This window comes from Heterocephalus glaber, unplaced genomic scaffold (assembly GCF_053883595.1).
Source record: "Heterocephalus glaber isolate CG9 unplaced genomic scaffold, H.glaber_assembly_v1.0 deba00001577, whole genome shotgun sequence".
NCBI classification, from domain to species: Eukaryota; Metazoa; Chordata; class Mammalia; order Rodentia; family Bathyergidae; genus Heterocephalus; species Heterocephalus glaber.
This window is the reverse complement of record NW_028258358.1, coordinates 11,239,891-11,259,257: the sequence shown is the minus strand read 5'-3', so window position 1 is coordinate 11,259,257 and position 19,367 is coordinate 11,239,891. Positions and strand designations below refer to the sequence as shown.

The following is a 19,367-nucleotide window of genomic DNA, read 5'->3' as shown; positions in this document are numbered from 1 at the left end:
CTCAATGTGAAAGCCCATTACAAAAGATAGTAGAAAATGCTTTATTTTATAGTTTGAAAAAAGAATTAGAGCACCCTCTACTGCTCAATGAAGTTAACAAATCTTAAGGGAAAAAAACAGTATTAGTCAAACAATTACCAAAGTGCATCTTGTCTCTATTGTTCGCAATAGCATGAATCAGTCCAATCGTGCCACAGGCATTGCTGATGGTCTGCTTCATGAAATACACTGATGATGTAACATCCTGTCCCTGAGATTTTATTTTTTCTTCCTCTTCTGTTCTGAATACTTCATACTATTACAAAAAAAAAAAAAGTCAATAGTCTACACATGACACAGGTACATAAGATATACAAAACAGCATATTTAAAAGGACTCAAAGCCAGAAGTGGTAGTTCACATCTTCAATCTCAACAAATAGGGAGGCTGAGAGAAGTGGATCAAAAGTTCAAACCCAGCCTGGGGAATTTGGCAAGACTATGTTGAAATAAAAATAAATAAATAAAAAGGGCTGGGAGTGTATGTCAGGGGTGATCCACTTGCTTAATAAGCACGTATGTGACTGTAAGTTTGGGTTCCCAGTCAAATGCCTCAAAAAAGGACTCAAACAGTATGCAAAGGAAAAAATACAAATGATGAAATTTAACTTTAAAAGAAAAGATTTAAAGTAAAAGAATTAATTTATTATTTACCAGACTGACAAGACTGAAAAAATTATTACTACTCAAGGATGCTAAGGGTATGAGTGAAAAGCCTGTGTGTGGTGGGCGGGTAGCTTGTGAGGGGTAATAATTTGGGATTAAACTTAGGGTCTTCACACTTAGCTACATCCCCATCCCTGGTTTTATACTTTATGACAGGGTCTCATTAAGTTGCTAAGTTCCTCCTGCCTTAGCATCCAGAGAGTTGGAATTACATGTGTGCCACCACAGCTGGCTGAAAAGGCATTTTAATGCGTCATTATTAGAAGTATATATTTGTACAACCATGCTAGAGGGTACATAACAATATATATAAAAATAACATTTTAATGTTTTTAAGCAGTTTCTTTTGTATGAGTTTGGTCTAAGGTATAAAGTTAAAAATGTCCTATCATATATTTATTATTTTGTTTATGCACTTAGATTTCTGACTTAGAAATCTATAATTACAGTGTGATTACACATCAGTATATATTAATATGAATTCCATTTATATCTTCTTTGTTTTGTTTTATTTTGCAATATTGAGTACTGAACACAAGATCTTCGCACTGAGGCACATTCCTAATCCTTTTTATTCTTATTTTTAAATTTTGAGTCAGGGTCTCATTAAGTTACCCAGGCTGGCCTTAAACTTTTAAACCTCCTGCTTCAGCCTTCTAAGTAGCTGGAATTACAGGTATATGCCACCATGACCAACTGCATTTATGTTTATTAAAGTAAAAGACATACTGCCATTACTCTCCCTCAAAATACTCCCCCTCACTTTGAACACATATGTCCCATCATTCTTTCTTTATGTTACCAGGGATCAAACTCAGGACCTTGCACTTGCAAGGCAGGCATAGTGCCACTGAGCTAAATCCCCGGCTCAAGTTCCATCATTCCTGCCACTTTTGTAAAAATAATTTTTGTAAGCAATTTTGTAAGTCTTCGTTCCTGTCTTCACAAGGCATGATCAAATATATGGTGAATGATCCTGTAAGTACATTCTAACAGATAGGCAGGCTGGTAAAAAAAATTACAGTATGTGTCCTCATCTACCTTACACACCAGATCTAGCACTCTGCTACTTCTGGCTTTTCCCCAAAGTCAAAATGACCATGAAAGGAAGACGTTTTGAATCAATTCACCACATCAAGGCAACCACAAGAGCACAACTAAAGAAATTCATGAAAAAGCACTTCCAGAACTGCTTCAGCAAGTACCAAGAATGATGGGATAACTGTTTGAAACAAGGAATATTTTGAGGAGAATTAATGGCAATGTATCTTTTACTGTAATAAATTTTTTAAAAATTTAAACATTCACAGGGTTTTTGATTCATAACACATACTTGTAACTGCAAAATATCTATATGCAACATTCACTATTATCTGTTTTAACTGACTATAAAAGCAATTTGACATAATAATAAAATTTCAAGTATAGTTTCTACAGCTGATGGTAACCAGGCCCACATCCTAGCATAAACATTATTAGCTGTGTGACTTGGACAAATTAGTCAATATCTCTGTAGTTCAGTTTTTAATACTTTGTAAAAAGGGTTAAACAATAATGAAGAGGTTGGGCTGGGGATTTAGCTCAGTGGTTCCGGCACCTGCCTCGAAAGTGCAAGGTCCCAAGTTTGATCCCCATTACCAGAAAAAAAAAAAAAAATGAAGAGGTAAAGAAAGAGAGAAGGAAGAGTAGTAGAAAGATGATTTTCAGATTCCAATATAATAGGGGTCATAGCCCATAGGCCAATTCTGCTCACTGTCTCTTCATTAAGGAAAATTTTATTTATGTATTATCTATGGTTGTTTTTAAAGCAAAGGTGAATGATTGTAATAGAGACTCTAAGGCCTACAAAGTCAAAAATATTTGCTTTCTGGCCTTTTATAGAGAAATTTTGCCAATCCCCACAACAAAGGACACAAATTATATGAAAAATCCAAAACTAAAAGACAAACATATCTATGCTTAAAAAAATCTTATGAATGTGCTATTAAATCGATTTAAGCAACATTTCAGAAGCAACATTAATTCATTCACATAAATTCAATTACAAACCAAGAAAGGTATATATATAATGTACATATATGTATATGTACATATACATATATTTTTGGTACTGGGACTCGAACTCAGGACCTTGTGCTTGCCAGGCAGGTGCAGTGCCACTTAGCTAAATCCCCAGCCCAAGGTTTAGTATATTAAGCTCTTAATGCTGAAATGTTTATAAGGTGGTATAGTTTAATTTATTGTTTAATATCAATGTTTCCTGCTGACAGAGCAAAATAAGATTTGATAACTTCTAAAGATTTAATGTTTAGAAAAAATCCTAATACAAACCATAGAAAATAAGAAAAAGTAATTATAACACACCGAAGGAAAAAACACCAGGGTTAAGAGGCAAATATCACAGGGAACTAAATTTACAACCACTTCACCTATGATTCACTGGCTGGCAAGCAGTATTACAATGAACACATCTGAAATACTATAACTGACTTCATTGAAAGGGTAATGAAGAATCTATGACAGTGCCTTTGCTATTAGTATGTTTAAGTCATCCACAATTCCATATTCAACATCAAAATTAGAGCTTATAAATGAGTATAAATTTATGTATAGGTATTTATGCTTACATATAATATAAATCCTCCACTTAAGTAAGTATAAGTATTTACATAAATACTTTAGCATCATATTCTGGCTAGCAATAAGACAACAGGTCTTTTAAGTTTTGATAGGTCAGGGTTAGAAGAACTCCTACTGATAAATATTATATGTGGGCCAGGGATTTGGCTCAGTGGTGCCACCACCTGCCTCGCAAGCACAAGGTCCTGAGTTTGATTCCGCAGTACCAAAAAAAAATGATTATATGCTTTTTAAAATACTGATGACTCACTAAATGAAGGAGATAAAATCTTATTTTTTTAAACCAAAAAGAGTAAGTCATGCTGGATACAGTGACACATGCCTGTAATCCCAGCTACTTGGGAACTGAGGCAGGAGGATCACATGTTCAAACCCAACCTGGGCAGTTTAGTGAAACCCCACCCCCCTTCCCCCACCACTGGAGATGTAGCTCAGTGGCAGAGTAGCCCTAGGTTCAATCCCCACCGAAGGGAGGGACAGGTCATGGAAATCACTAGATTGAGAAATTTCCAATTCAGATAATAGATCATTTTGTACCCACATCACATCAGGTAAGAAAGCCTAAAAAGTTATAAATAACTGATTTTTTTCTTTCAATTACTTACTACTCTTTATAATTGGAATCCTGGGATAGTCCTCTACTGGCTTATTATAATAATTTAAAAAGTTAAAAATAACACTGGAATAAAAGTAAACTTAACTTTCTGTCTTAGAATAATCACAATTTCAGCATTAAAAGTAGGAGTTTGGTTTGATGCTAACTAATTGCTAAGAAACTCTAAATGTCTATGAATATTACAAATAACAATTATAAAGAAATATCATTTATCTTTTTGTATCTTAGAAACCTTAGATTGAAGAGAAAATTTTTCAATGTTATTTATGTTGAAGTTAGATTAATTGGTTCATGGCACAAAGAAAATGATCCTGGAATTTCTAGGACTGAATAAGCTTAATTCTTAATTTGTGAGATTTGGTTCCATTTATTCCAGAATAGGACTACTTGAACATGTAACATCGAATCATCAGCTCCTCATTTCTCCTACATTTTCCCAAGCATTTATTCTCCAGTTTTTACAAACACTGAGCTCATATTAAACTGTTTCTAAGTTTAAAAATAAAGATCAGAAGGAGATAGGGCCGGGGATTTAGCTCAGTGGTTCTTCCACCTGTCTTGCAAGCTCAAGGTCCCGAGTTAGATCCCCAGTACAAAAAAAACCCCAGGAGATAGATTCAAAAGCAGTTTAAGAATGCACTTTACATTCCTTAATCCATTACACACACACACACACACACACACACACACACACAATCATTCTAGAAGAGAAGACTGAAATATAGAGTTGGATTTCAATATAGGGATCTAAGAATATTTATAGCCCCCAACACATCCTAAATCTGCCAATCTGTATTTAAATTTAATGATGCCTACTCCAATCAAGTTTATTTTGTTTTTTGGTTTGTTTGTTTTTTTTGGTACCGGGGATCGAACTCGGGTCCTTGCGCTTGCAAGGCAGGTGGTACAACCACTGAGCTAAATCCCCGGCCCTTAATCAAGTTTATTTTGAAAATAATGTAATCCATGACATAAGTTTCCCCTACCTTCTTAAAATAAAAAGCAGATTTTTATAAATATATTTTTAAAGTCTACATTTTGTTTTGAAAACTTTAATATTTTTATATAAATATATAAATGCAGATATAAGATTATTCTAATATTTAAATTTTCCAAAGTATATACATCAAAATATAATTAAATATACATCATAACACAGGCAAAATAACTTTGTTTGTTTGTTTATTTTGGAGTTTATACATGCTAGGCAAGCACCTTACCACTGAGTTATATCTCCAGCCCAAACTAACCATACTTTATTAAAAAAGAAACCATCCGAGGTTAAAAGAGTAATCTATGGCTTTACTGTCAATTTATAAATAAAAATCTAAATATCATTTCTTTAATAAAACATTAAGCTTCTGTCAGTACCTAGATTGCCTGATTTTATACAATGAGGGTACTATTTATTCTTAAAGATTGTATTTTTAACTCAACAACAACAAACTTTGTATTTCTCAGAAAAGTTCAATTTTACTTAACAATTACCTTTTCTGTAATAGGGAAGAGAAGTAACACTGCACAGACTGGTCTTGGTACCACGCTAAGGAGTTCAGGATCCATTCCATATACATCAACAAATTGCCAGTTAGGATGTAGACCTAATTGTTTGAGAAACTGGTAAAAGAAAAACAAAACAAACAGCAACAAAAAAAGAACATTATAGTGTTAACAGAAAAATAACCAACAAGTATGTACTGTTTCTAATATAAAAAAGAGAATGTAATAAAATATTACTGGAGTAATAATAAGATGGAGTAAAGCAATACATATCAAAATATCAGGTATATACCATAAATACATGCAATCTTTCTCAATTATATCATGATAAATTGGGCGGGGGGCAGTAAAGAAGCTTTTCCATGAACAGAGTAGAAAAAGATAGCAATTTATTTATATCACATAAACACTTAAAATTTCTAACATATAAAATAAACTCCCTGTTTTCAAAATCTGTTACTTTGGGGTTGAATGTAATTTGACTTCAGCAAATACAAGTTGGCTAAACTATGTTAAACTCATGTTGAACTCATTTCCAGTCCTTGATTTTTAAAGAAATGCATTTAAATTCTTGTAAATAAGGATTTTAGCACAGTAGATCAACATAGTCCACCCTATATTCCAAAAAATAATGCCTGCTTAAAAAGAGATACATATGGTAGCTCAGAATTACATGACTGAGAAAAAGGTAATATAAGCAAAAGAAAAAAATCCCAGTGACTTGTGTGAACACCAGAAAAGGTTGGAAATTGGAAGTAAACAACTGGCCTCCAAATCTATTCAAGTTCATTGCCTCTCTTACATCTGGCAAGCAAGGGGGTATATACAGGTCTATATTACCTGAAGTTTTTAAAGTAAAATTTTAAAAATGCTGGGCTCAGGGGCAGAAGTGGGGGCTGTGCACACTTTTAATTCTAGCTACTCTAGGAACTGAGACAGGAGATCACAAGTCCGAGCTCAGCCTGGACAATTTAGCTATACCTTATTTCAAAATAAAATAAAATAAAATAAAATATAAAAAGCTGTGAGGTAGTTCAGCACTTTCTGGGTTCAATCCCCATTACCACTACTAAAAAAAAAAAAAGTCTTAGGCATTTCTCCCAGAATAATCAAATCCTATTTAGATTATTAAATGAAGTCTTGCAAAACCAGGGAGGTGATGCCATACAGAACGTTACTCACCTTATACAAAATCAGGGTCTACTAGACAAGCCCTGCCTGTTTAAGGGTTACTCTCCATATTCTTTCATGTCTCTGCCTATAGAAAAGACTCTACTTTAATGGTCAATATTATTGGTCAAAAACAAGGTTCTAGATATATTTCACCAGAAATAGCCTCAATTTAAGAACCTCTCTTAGCAGAACGTGCTTAGTATCTATTAGGTTTATCCCTATGCCAAGTTACATGGCCTACAACAGTTGCAGGCTGTGGAAGTCAATGGATTCTTCTACCTTATAGCTATTCGTTACCTGATTCCTAGTCATGACTTTAAAGTTTAATAAACTACCACTCTTAAGTACTTCTTTTCCCTTTCTCTACTTCCTCCAAATTTCCTACTCTGTGCTCTTCCCAATATTCAATTCTATCTAAAAACCAAAAGGAATAAAAATTGACTGCAAAGTTAAGGGAAAGAACTCTTATTCATCTTTTTAATCTCACTGCCTAGCAATGTACCTGGGCAAACTACAAACATCCAAGTTATATTTCTTAATTGAACTAAAGAGTACATCTCTATCTTAATAGAGATGTCAATTAAGCCTATATTCATGATGAACAATTAATAGATATATAAATGTAAATATTTCTTTTTGTTCCAATTAAAGAGGCAGGAAAGACATTTGGCTGCTAATCTAAAATCTGGCATTTAAACAACTGAATACTACCTGCATAGGACTGATGGCTGTAAATGGTGTAATTAAGGAAAAGTATCTTAAATCTTGACTAGAAGGAAATTTGTTAATGTTATGAACCCACAAGTTCATACTATTATAAAATTATACAAGATGGTACAAATGACAGAGTAATTCCACATTTATGCTGCAAACTAAAAGTAATAAATATTTTAACGAAAAAGCAACTGGGACAAAAATCTATAAGTTATCATTCAGAGACTCCCTTGCAAATCTACTCCATGTTGGCCAATGCTAACAAGTGTAAGCACCAAGATCCAAAGGCAAAGACTGTAGTGAGACTGATAAATATCAAACTGAGGACACAAAGAATGATTACATACTAAATAAAATTAAATCATAAAATGATGACATTTTAACAAGAATAATACTTAACTTTTTACTCCTATCACAAATCAAATGAAGTAGTTATAAAGAAGTCTGATCAATTAGTATCTATTAATTAGTTACATCCTCTGGCTCCACACTGCCATGAGTCAAACTTATTAGAAGCCATCAATATGTATACAAAGAATGAAAGCAGTTATTAAGAATAACTGCCTCTGGGAAGTGGAGAACAGATGAGTTTTGAACATTTACAATTTTTTTTTTGGTACTGGGGATCAAACTCAGGAGTTGCGCTTTTGAGGCACGTGGCGGAACCACTGAGCTAAATCCCCGGCCTGAACATGTATAATTTTTAAAAATGTGACTTATGAAAATATTCTTTTATAATTTTTTAAAAATTTGTGTTTAAATGATATGAAAATCTGAGACTGACAAGAAAAAACTTTTCTAAAATGTAAATTGCAGTTAATTTGGGTGATGTGAACCCAACTTTCTGTTTTCTAATATTTTTAAAATGTGTTAGCTGTACAATAGCTATGTATAACTTTTAAGTTATAAAACAAAACTGACACATATGTATTTTTATTTATATTTACAAAACACAAAAAAGCCAAAATGAATCTTTTACTTTTTGACAGTCTTAAGCTGTCACAGTAAAACCCTTCAAATACAGACTACTCACAAAAATATAATGTATGGATAATTCTTTTGTAGAGATGGTACACAATTAGAAGCAGTCTGTTTACATTAGGCAGGAAAAAAACATACCCTTCAATACTAGTCTTCTGGCTTTCTAGTTTAGGTAATAATATAGCAAACAAATGCTGATGGCCAGGGATTTAGCTCAGTGGCACTGTGCCTGCCTCACAAGCACAAGGTCCTGAGTTCGATCCCCAATACCGCCAAAAAAACCCCCCAAAAATGCTGATTAACTCACTAAACTTCATAATGCCTCTAAAATTTTGCCCAATGGAGAAACATAATTTGTAAATATATGTTTCCATAAAAGGATTTTTAATAAATTTTTTTAAAACTCTGATTCTAAAAGGGTCTATAACTATCAATTCCTTCCAGGCTTTTACACACAAACTAGACTTCACTATGTAAAACAATTTCTTAGTCCTCACCTTTATCTTACAATAAATTCCTCATTTTTAAAGTTAAATTCAAATAACAAAGAACTTTAAAAAAAGAAAAATACAAAATTCATTTTCCTTTCAAATTTGTTCTAAAGCCACTTTCTCTGATCTTTTTGTGTTTTTCTTCTTTTTTTTCCCTCTTTTCTTTTGGTGCTAGGGATTGAACCCAGCTAAGCACTACCACTCAGCCACCTCTCCCCTCCAGTTCCTCTCTGGTTTTTAATGGTCTCCTCAGGGCAATCATAGATCCTATCTTCTTATCAATTTATTATTTGAATTATGACAGAAATTATACTTATCTAATTGTTTTATACTACTACCAGAAAGAGTACACTAGTAATAATTGCACAACTTGGAAACTAGCAAAAATGAATTTTAATAGATTAAGTAAAACATAAAACAAACAAAAGTTCTTTGAATCTAGAACAGGAAAACACTAAAAATGTTTTATGGGGGGATTAAGAAAAAAAGAGGTGTACTTCCTTGCAGGCTCAATATGGACTAATGACAAATTGTCCACAAAGTGATGCAATGCAACTGTTTTAAAAGAAGTATCATTCAAGATAATGTAGTAATACCCCACTGCATCCAACAGAGATGATTCAGAATGGATTATGCCATCAGCTCTGGAAGGCATTATTTTATAAAGGCCAGTGACAAAGAGATGAGGGCCCCAAGGAAGGTAAATAGGACTGATGCGTTTTTGGAAGACACAGAGCTAAAGATTATGGGCATGTTCAGAGAAGATTTTAATTATTGTGATCCCTGGCCCCAGATATTTTAGTAATATTGAAGTAGAGCAATCAGAGTTACTCTGTATGTTTTTAATGAGAGGACTGACAAACATCTGGAAGAAGTTATGAAAAAATAAACTTTGTTTCAATAAAAGAAATTTGTCTATATATTATTCTCATTGTTAAAAATTTAAAAGCCATCTTTTGAGATAATCCTAAAATGTTTAGGTAAAAGATTAATGACCACATTAAAGATAGTTCTGGGAAAGATTTTCTGGAGCAGAAAAGCAACAGTATAAGATGTATTCATTCTTCAAAAACTACTATTAGCAGAGAGGCCCCTACAGACCTGACACTATTCTTGATACTTTAGACATGTCCCTATTCTCACAGAATTTACATTCTAGTGATAAACAAGACAAAAAAAGTAAACACATAAACAAGATCGTTTCACAAGGCAGGAAGTATAAAGAAAATAAGACAGGATGACAGTACAGATTTAAGGGGACACTTTAGCTGTGTCGTCAAGGGAAGACTCACTGAGATGACTTGAAGTTGAACCATAGACGACATAAGAAGCAGCCATGAAGCAATTGGGAGTGGAATGATTCAAAGGATAAGCACTACAGACTCTGAAGCAGGAACAGGCTCAGCATTCAAGAATGCAACACAGCACTAGCAGGGATGAGCAATACACCTCATTTGACCATGGTAAGAAGCTTGCTTTATTCTCTAAGGACAAGGAGTGGAGGACCATTGGAGTGTCTTAAGCAGGGAATCACAAGGTGTGATTTGTGTAAGACTATTTTGAGCATATAGAGAGAACAGATTTTAGGTGGGCAGAGAGAGAAGCAAAACTAGTTAAAAGTCTACAGCAGTTGTCCAAACCAAGGGTAATAGTGGCTTCAACTGTGGTACCTCAGATGACAAGAATGGCCAGATTTGGGGGAATATTACGAAGAAAAATCTAAAAGACTTTCAGATCAACTGAATATGAGAAAAGACAAAAAAATTAGCTAATATTAATGTAGTGCATACCTTACTCCAGACATTGTTGTGCATATTTTCCATGTAGGAATTTATTTAACCCTTAAAACAATCTTACAAAATTAGGATAGATTATTAGAAATTAAGAAATTCAGATATGTACAAAGAGGTGAGATAACTGCTCATGGTCTCAGACAGAACCAGAATAAGGCAGAACATACATTAACCCAAGAAATCAAATCTGTACACGATGTCTTCAAAATACCATAGTCAGAGACTCATTAATATTGACTTGAGAAGTGGCTAGATGTCAGTTCCTTTGAAAGACTAAAGAAATGCGTTTATCTGGGCATGGTGGTATGTACCTGTAATCCCAGCACTTCCAGAGGCCAAGAAACAGAAAATGCAAGTTCAAGCCCAGCTTAGGCAACTTGATGATTTAGTGAGACCCTGTCTCAAAAAATTAAAGGGGAGGGGCCGGGGATTTAGCTCAGTGGTTCTGCCGCCTGCCTTGCAAGCAGAAGGATCCGAGTTCGATCCCCGGTACCAAAAAAAAAAAAAAAAAAAATTAAAGGGGAGTGGGATGGGGATATAGCTCAGTGCAAAAAGGACCTTGGTTTGGTCTGCAGTATTGCCAAAAAAAAAAAAAAAAAAAGGATTTAGAGGAAGGTGAATGAAAATTCAGATTTGTGTCCATATAAGTTTGAAGGATTCATAAGTCATTCACATAGAGAGACTAAAGAGGTAGTGAAGTATACAGGTTTCCAATTTGGTGAAGTCAGGGCTTAGAGAAACACAGGATCAATCAGGTGATGGCTGATGTTATTAAAGCTATATAACAGAAAACATTTCTAGGGAGGGGTTGCACAAGAAAATAATAAGTTCGATTCCCAGCACCACAAAGAGTTTTGTAATATAGGAAAAAGATTAGCAGTGAGGAACTCCTTAGAGGATAGAAAGATAATGTCCTAATGAACACCTGGGAAGCAATCAAGGAAACTGGAAAATCAAAATTATCAAGAGAACCCAAAAAGGAAGGAATGGGCCACGCCATCAAATGCTACTGAGAGATCAAAAAAATATGATAGAAAAGTGACCATTGTGTCTGAAAAGTGGTGATCAGTAGTAAGCCTGATAAAAGTAGTTACTATGAAATGGTTAGAGTGGGAGCAAGCTAGACAGGAGTGAATACAGAAGAAAATGGGAGACATGGTGGTAGAACATTGGCTATGGACAATTCTTTGTGGAAAGTTTACAAAGCAAAAAACAGAAACCAAGCAGTAGATAGAGGAGGACAGGGTACCATGTTTTTTTCCCCAAGACGGCATCTGCTAATTAGAGAATTATTACATGTTGACAATCCAGCTGACGACCTCTCACCTACACTAAATAGGACAGTTATGCTAAAGTACATTTATTTTCCTTTAGATATTAGGCTAAAAAATGTTACTTCCTCAATAAAATCACCATAAGGAATAATTCTAGGGGGCTTCCATATTAAAAACCATAGGTTCTAAAACATAACAATATTTAATATATATAATGTTGCTGTGCTATAAACAAATCAACAAAACAATCACATGGAAAATCTAGTATGGTCATGGATATATAACTCCCCATATAATAGACTGTATATCTAAAGTGAATTATAATTTTTGATATTTAATTATCTGTAACTTTCTATCAGCTGCAAGCTACCTTTATTTACCCTTTTAATTGCATTTATAAAAAAGGTGAGCTTAAAATGTTTAATAATTTTTTCTATCACTTTACTGATTTTTTTCTAAATAAATCCAGTCTGTAGCATAATAAGACTTTTTTTTTTTTTTGGTACTGGGGATTGAACTCAGCACCTTGCACTTGAAAGGCAGGCAGCAGCACCACTGAGCTAAATCCCTGTCCCCATGACAGACTTTTAAAGGATGAACAGCACACATTGCTTACAACATCTACTGGACACATGGTTACAAGTTAATCTCTAACAATTAATACTAATTTGCATATAGTAGACATGTGATGGTCATTCTTATATAATACCAGGCAAAATTACAACAAAAACAGTATTTGTTCAAACCAACAGTAAGTGCAATAATGCATACAACAGATAGTAAAAGAAATGAAATAAAGATCAACTAAATCTTATGATTCCATTAAGTTGAGGAAGTAAGTACAGATGGGGATGGATATTGTTATTGGGATTTAATAATTTCCCAAATCTTAAATCAGTTAATTAAATGTCTATTCATTTTCTATTTTCTGTTCTACATAGAACAAAGAAACAATAACAAAAATTTTGGTTAAAACTAACTACTTCTTAGGTAGATGTATCCCATTCCCCTACTAAAAGCACATTTCTTTAATAAAGAAAAATTTTTAAAATTAAGCCATGTCAAAGCCCGCTAGAAGTAGTGTGCAATCATGTACTAAATAGCTTTTCTCTTTATGTCACTTCAGAAAGGCCTACTGTAACTATAACCTACTAGACTTCCATTCTCACATCTTAATTCTTTCATAGCACTTATAAAAACTGCTAATGATTTGTCTTCCCACTGGATTGAAAAGAAAAAAAGGGATTTTTTTTTTTGATACTAGGGATTGAACTCAGGACCTTGTACTTGCAAGGCAGGCAGCGGAACCACTGAGCCAAATTCCCAGCCCAAAGAGGGATATTTTAATCACCAAAGCATAACTAGTTCCTGTTCAAACAACTAGTATTGTAAAAGGTGCCCTCCAATTGTTATTTCATTAATGTGAATGAGTGAATGTACTTTATAGTGTATCTAGATCACCTAGGAACAACAGCAGCTTCATAAGCTTGAATGTCATTAAAACAATTAAATATCACTTGGAAAAGTAGTCTGTTTATATGATTTTTTTGAATACTAACTCAGTTTTGCAATACCAAGATAAGCAGCTCTTATTCATGATCTATTATCCTTTTATATATTTATTGTCCTATTATACTTGCAAATATTTTGTTGAAGACTCCTGCACCCATATTCATTGGTAGTTTTTATGACAGTTTGTCTAGTGTTGGTGGCAGGGTAGTGCTCCCCATAAAATGAGTTGGTGTCTTCCCTCCTTCATGTTTATGTAGAATTGATGTTATTTCTTCCTTAAATGATCATATCAAAAGATGTAGAAAAGTCACTTGGGAAAACTGAACATTGATTCACAATAAAAGTCTCAACAAAGCAGGAAAAAAATGGGAAATTCCTTAGTCTAATAAAAAGTACAGAACTGGGCCAGGGATTTAGCTCAGTGGCACCACGCCTGCCTCACAAGCACAAGGTCCTGAGTTCAATCCCCAATACCACACACACACAAGAAGTACAGTAACCAAATACCTATAGGCATATTTACTAGTGAAAGAGTAAATGTTTTCACACTAAGAGCAGGAATAAGACAAAGCTATCCCTCTCTCCATCTCATTCAACTTTCTATTTAAGGTCCTAACCAGTGCAATAGGGCAAGAAATAGAGCAATCTATTCACGGAGAATATGATTGTCTATATAGCAAATCCCAAGACATCTATTAAACGGTGGGCAGAGCACCAGAACCAAAAAATAAACTTAGCAAGGCAGCAGGATACAAAGCCAATATATTAAAAAATCAATTAGACTTTCTATATATAGCAATGGAAAACTCAAAATTCCAAGTGTAAAACAATACCACGTACAATGGCACCAACAATCACTACACTTGTATACATCTAACAAAATATGTCCATGAGCTACATACTGAAACTACAAAACACTGATGAAAGAAATCAGTGACAACCTAACTAAATGATGACATATATCTCCTTTATGAATTACAAGATTCAACAATGTTAAGATATTCCTCTTGCTCAAAATATATCTGGTAGACGCCATCAAAATAATTTGATGGCAGATTTACCACCAAAATTATAACATAACTTTTTGTACACATGGACAAGATAATTGACAAAGTAAATAGAACAGCCTAAAAAACTCTGAAAAAGAAAACAGTTGGATTCATACTATGTGATTTGAAGATTTACTCTAAAACTACAGTAATTAAAACAATGTAATACTAGTAAAAGAACAGACACATACAACAAGAGAACAGAAGAGAGTCCAGATAAATGGTAAACTGATTTTTCACAAAGGTGTAAAAATAGTTTCGGATGAGATCTGAAAGAAATATGGTTCTTTCCTCTAGAAGTAAACAAGAAAACGCAAATATAGATTTCCTCGGCCTTAAAATTTTTTTTTTCTTCACAAAGGGACCAAAATGTTACGCCAGGAAAAAAATAGACAACAAATTTCAAAGAGGTGGGGGGGATTATTCACAGATACAATAAAAATAATACTTTGTACATTTCTAGGTTATGAAGGAAATAAGGGGGATGACAGTCATTTCAAAAGCATAATCGTAAAATACAAGGAGTTGCTGCTTACATTACGATAAAGTATATCTACTTTCTTTACATAAGAAATTGGCTATAAGTTTTGAAAACCAAAAACCAGTTCCTCAGTAATGAGAAGGAAGAGTTAGATGACAAAGTAGGAAGGCAATAAAAAATAAAAGACCAGGATGAGACAAGACTAGACATATCTGAGAAATCAAAATACATCATAGTACTTTTTTTTTAATCAAGTGGCCACAAGATGTTCCCTCTTCCCTCTCCAAGTCCAATCTCCAATACTCAAAACGAACTTTAAGAGTCGCAGGTGGCAAAGATTGGCGTGGGAGCTATGAGCTTAAAAATGCCCAGTTTTGAGACACTGGACAAGGGGCGTGGCAGGGAAAGAGGTGACCTGCTGCAAGAGATGACTGGAAGATGATTTCACAGTGCAGGCGGTGGATGGAATTACCTGGACTGGGTGGGCGAGTTTACAAAGCTTGGAGTCAGAAGTGTTGGCAAATTAGTCACCAAGAAGGTCCTGGGATAGAAAAATAATGGAATGTGGCACTAACAGGAGGCAAAGCGGAGCGGGAAGACTAGGAATGTAGAAAAGGTGGGAGTCCTCAAACCTCAGACCCGGAAGCGCCGGGAAAGGGAACGGCCCCAGCGGAGGCTGAGGCAGCCGCGAGCATCTCTAGGAGCCAGGTGGCAGGGCCCAGCACTAGGGACTTCCCAAGTTAAATCCCAGAATCCGTGGGCGCGCGGAGGTGAAGGCCTGCATGAAAGCTGGCTGAGAGCACAGAAAGGATTCCGGGGTCCAGGACGACAGACACCTCACTCACCTGGTTGGTAACCTGAAAACGAAGAAGAGAGCAGCGTTTAGGGAGAAACTGACACGAACTAGTAGCTCCCTCTCCCTGCCCGCGGCCCCGGGCTTGGACCCGAGCCGTGCTCACCTCAGGGTTGGCCTCCAGCGGCAACCAGCGCTGCCCCTCCATGGCCGCTGCGTCCAGCCCCTCTCCACCACTGACAGCCGCCGCCACTGCCGCCGCTTCCGCCCCCGCGCGCCTCGACCTGGGACCGTCCAACTCACCGCCCGGCGGGAGAGGTGCCGAAGCACCACAACATTCTCGCTCCTTTACCGCTCCCTACAGAGCCACACCTCAAGTTCGATGTTTTAAATTAATATACGGTCTAAAGAGAAGAAGAGTAGAGGGTATATTACTATTCGGCAGAAAAACAGACTATGAACCCACGGAGCGCTCCCCCTCAAGCTTGGACTCTCCCTAGCCAAGCCCAGCGCTCCCATTCCACGCATGCGCCACGTGCTTGCCTGGGACCGCGTGGCCGCAGGCGACCTCCCATTCTTGCAGTATTTGCCAGAGGCGCTAGGGGGCACGCTGCTCTGAGTCCTATTCTGTGAGGGAAGGACCAGGTCACTAAACCACCAGAAGGCACGTAAACCAGAGGAGGACTCCTTGAGTAATGGCCCTTTTGCTCCTTTGTAAGGGCGCAGAAGTGATATGTTGGCCTTGTCTACTATTGCAGAATAGGATATCTATATTTCTGTATCTAATTTGGTAGACCAAAAAAAAAAAAATGTAGGTTACTTACATTTTGCTGTATTGGGACACAAAACTGAGTTAACTATAGAATAGAGAAGGTGGACACGAGAGTAAGAGTCACAATAAAGTGTGGTAGTTATATGGTAGTGGTAGCATGAGGTGTGCTGGACACACAGGAAGAGAAGCACAGCTGAAGGGGAAGAGAGTGTGGATTTCTGGACTAAACCCTTAGACAATATGGTAGCCAGGTAGAGACCAGGATGGCCCACAGGAGGGGTAAATGCTCAGTGGCTACATATCCTGCTAGAATAAAGGACACTGGCTGGAAGTGATGCTAGAGATGTAAGCAGCAGCAACCCCAAGGAGACATCTGCCAGTCATCCTGAAAACAGCAGAGATAATTGAAGAGGTTTAAGCAGCATTTTAAATGTCTATTCTTTAGGAAGACAGCTCCAAGACTTGATCAGAACGCTGTCAGTTTGAGAGGGTCCTTGAGCAAAAAAGTACATGCTAAGACAAATTTATCTTGCTATTTGGCCCTATGTCTCAGCAAAATCCAATGGTATGAGAGCTATTTATGGCAGATAAAGATACTGTGTGGAGTCTTAGGCAAGACCTGATAGGAGAGTCATAGTGCAGACCCTCGGGGTTCTGGAGCAAGGCCATTCCTCCAACAAGTTGTTTGAAAATTAGACTCTGGAGTCTTTTGGGCAGAACCACCACCTTTCAATAATTTTCCAAAAAGATTAACATAGAGTGGAGGGGGGTCCCCAGTATATATTCTCCAGACCTTTTAGAAAACATAGGGTTGTTCCTTTGGCCATATATATGTGAATCTACTAAAAGGATGATATTGTAGACATCAAGGGAATGAATACTATTCAAAAAGGAATGCCACACTAATGTTACCGTGGTAAAACTTGAAGAGTCTACAGTATTACCCAACATGCTGTTGGCATTGTTGTAAACAAGCAAGATAAAGCCAAGAGACTTCCTAAAAGAATTAATGTCAGCCCCTTAATGTTGAAACATGTTAAAGGAAGTGATCAGAAAAAGAAGGAAGCCAAAAAGAAAGGTACCTGGGTTCAACTGAAGGCCAGTCTGCCCTGCCCAGAGGAGGACACTTTGTGGGAACCAAAGGAAAGGAGCCTGAGCTGCTGGAACCTATTCCCTCTGAATTCATGGCATAAGCTGGGGGTGTTGCTTTGCCTTTCAGCACCTAATGGGGTGCAGAGGTGTTTTAGGCCTTGGGCACGATAACCAGTACAGCCTAAAAATGAAAAAAACAAAAGTCCTTAATTGCAAGGATAGTTTTCTTAATTGAATGGGTATGTGGTGCCGTCACCCCCAAGAAATCCATACTTAGAGCAGATTTCAGATTCTTTGTGTGTGCAGTTAGGATAGTTATTAATATGCTTCATATTCATGTTTTTCTTGCTGAGAAATGTGTGGTATTGTGCAGATGTATGCCCACATGGCCAAAATTTATGAAGTGTTTATATTGGCTTGAAGATCCTCTAAATCACCACAGGAAAAGACATATTAAAGCAAATGGAAAGCAATCTATGGCATTAGAGTTAAATAAACTGTTTAAAGCACCCTAAAAACTTAGTCAAAGGAATGCCACTTGTCCTTCCTATTGCTTGAGAGCCTGCCCTTGCAACTCAAGTGATTATGCAATTAAAGCTGCTTATTGTGATCTGGACATTGCCAGGTTTACCAAGTCACAGTACTGAATGCATCAATCTATCAGACAGAGAAAGAGGAGCCAAGGGATTGGAAATGCTACTAAGGTAGAGCAGCAGCCAAGAGAACATGAGTGGGGCAGTTGGAAGTTCCCCCCAAAGGAGACAAGTTCAGCAAAATAAAATTATCTTTTTCCCACTCTCTATCTGCTCTCTCCTTGAATTCTCTTTTCTAGATGCTGCATAGTATTATTCATCCTACCCCAGGTCAAATTCTGGAGTCATTGTTGACAATTCCTTTTTATCAAAGGAATAGCCCCTTAAAATAATACTTTTTTCACCCATGTCTGTTTCTCTGTCTCCACAACTGTAGCCTTAATTCTCTTAATTCTAAGGATTTCTCCTTTACAATTGTTCAACATTATTGACAAATCATGTTTCTGCCTATCTGTTATGCTATTCATTCCTCAATGATTTATTGAGCACCTACATTGTATCAGGCACTGAGTTAAGCTGTGGGAAACGTGAAGAAGTGTGGTATATGCTGTCTCCAAAAGCCAGAGACCTACCAAACATTCTGCCTAGTTCCAGTTTATAGATATTGTAAGATGCAATATGTCTTTCACCTTACAGAGGTTGTCCTAGCATGCCCCAGAATTTTGGAACTATAAAAACTTTACAAATATAGCAGGCTTCTGGTCTTTGTACAGTTTATCCCTCCGGCAGGCTATACCTATCTCAGTATTTCTCAACTTGAACATGCACACAAATACCTGAGGAAACCTAAAGTGTAGATTCTGATTCAGTAAGGCTGAGATGGGGCCCACGATTTGGCATCACTAATTTTGATAATCTTGATTTTCTTTCTTTTAAGAGAATTTATTTTTGTGTTAATATAAAAAGTCATAAATTCTAGATTCAAAGTGCAATAATAGTTATCAAATCCCCAGAGCTCCACAATTCAGAAAGATATAGCAGTGGTACCACAGATATGTACTCTTTGATTCTGGGAAAACAATGTCCATTTAGCCATGTGTAGAAGGTTAAAAATTTATTCATTATTTACTCTGTGTGAAGACACATTTAATCTCTCTTCAAAGCCTTCTCCATCAGGAGGTGATACTAAATTTAGTCTACTCTGGTACAGTTACTTGGAAACAATTCTTTAGACTGTCTTTTTAGATTT

General features: G+C 36.1%; 1 protein-coding gene across 6 annotated transcripts in view; it reads right to left on the bottom strand.

Annotated features, from left to right (window-relative positions):
- The window catches only part of Uchl3 (ubiquitin C-terminal hydrolase L3), a 58,040-nt gene extending 41,816 nt beyond the window's left edge, over nt 1-16,224 (bottom strand). Inside the window, exons 1-4 of one of the 6 annotated variants that reach the window (XM_004845245.4) lie at nt 15,888-15,994; nt 15,774-15,785; nt 5,449-5,577; nt 139-295 (exon numbers count right to left, since the gene is read on the bottom strand). In XM_004845245.4, coding sequence (XP_004845302.1) covers nt 139-295; nt 5,449-5,577; nt 15,774-15,785; nt 15,888-15,929 — 340 coding nt within the window. In that variant the 5' untranslated portion in view covers nt 15,930-15,994. Of the gene's footprint in view, nt 1-138; nt 296-5,448; nt 5,578-15,773; nt 15,786-15,878 lie in introns of all 6 variants that reach the window. The other 5 variants (XM_087192932.1, XM_087192931.1, XM_087192930.1 and 2 more) reach the window with 5 other exon arrangements.
- Between the last annotated feature and the right edge of the window lie 3,143 nt (nt 16,225-19,367).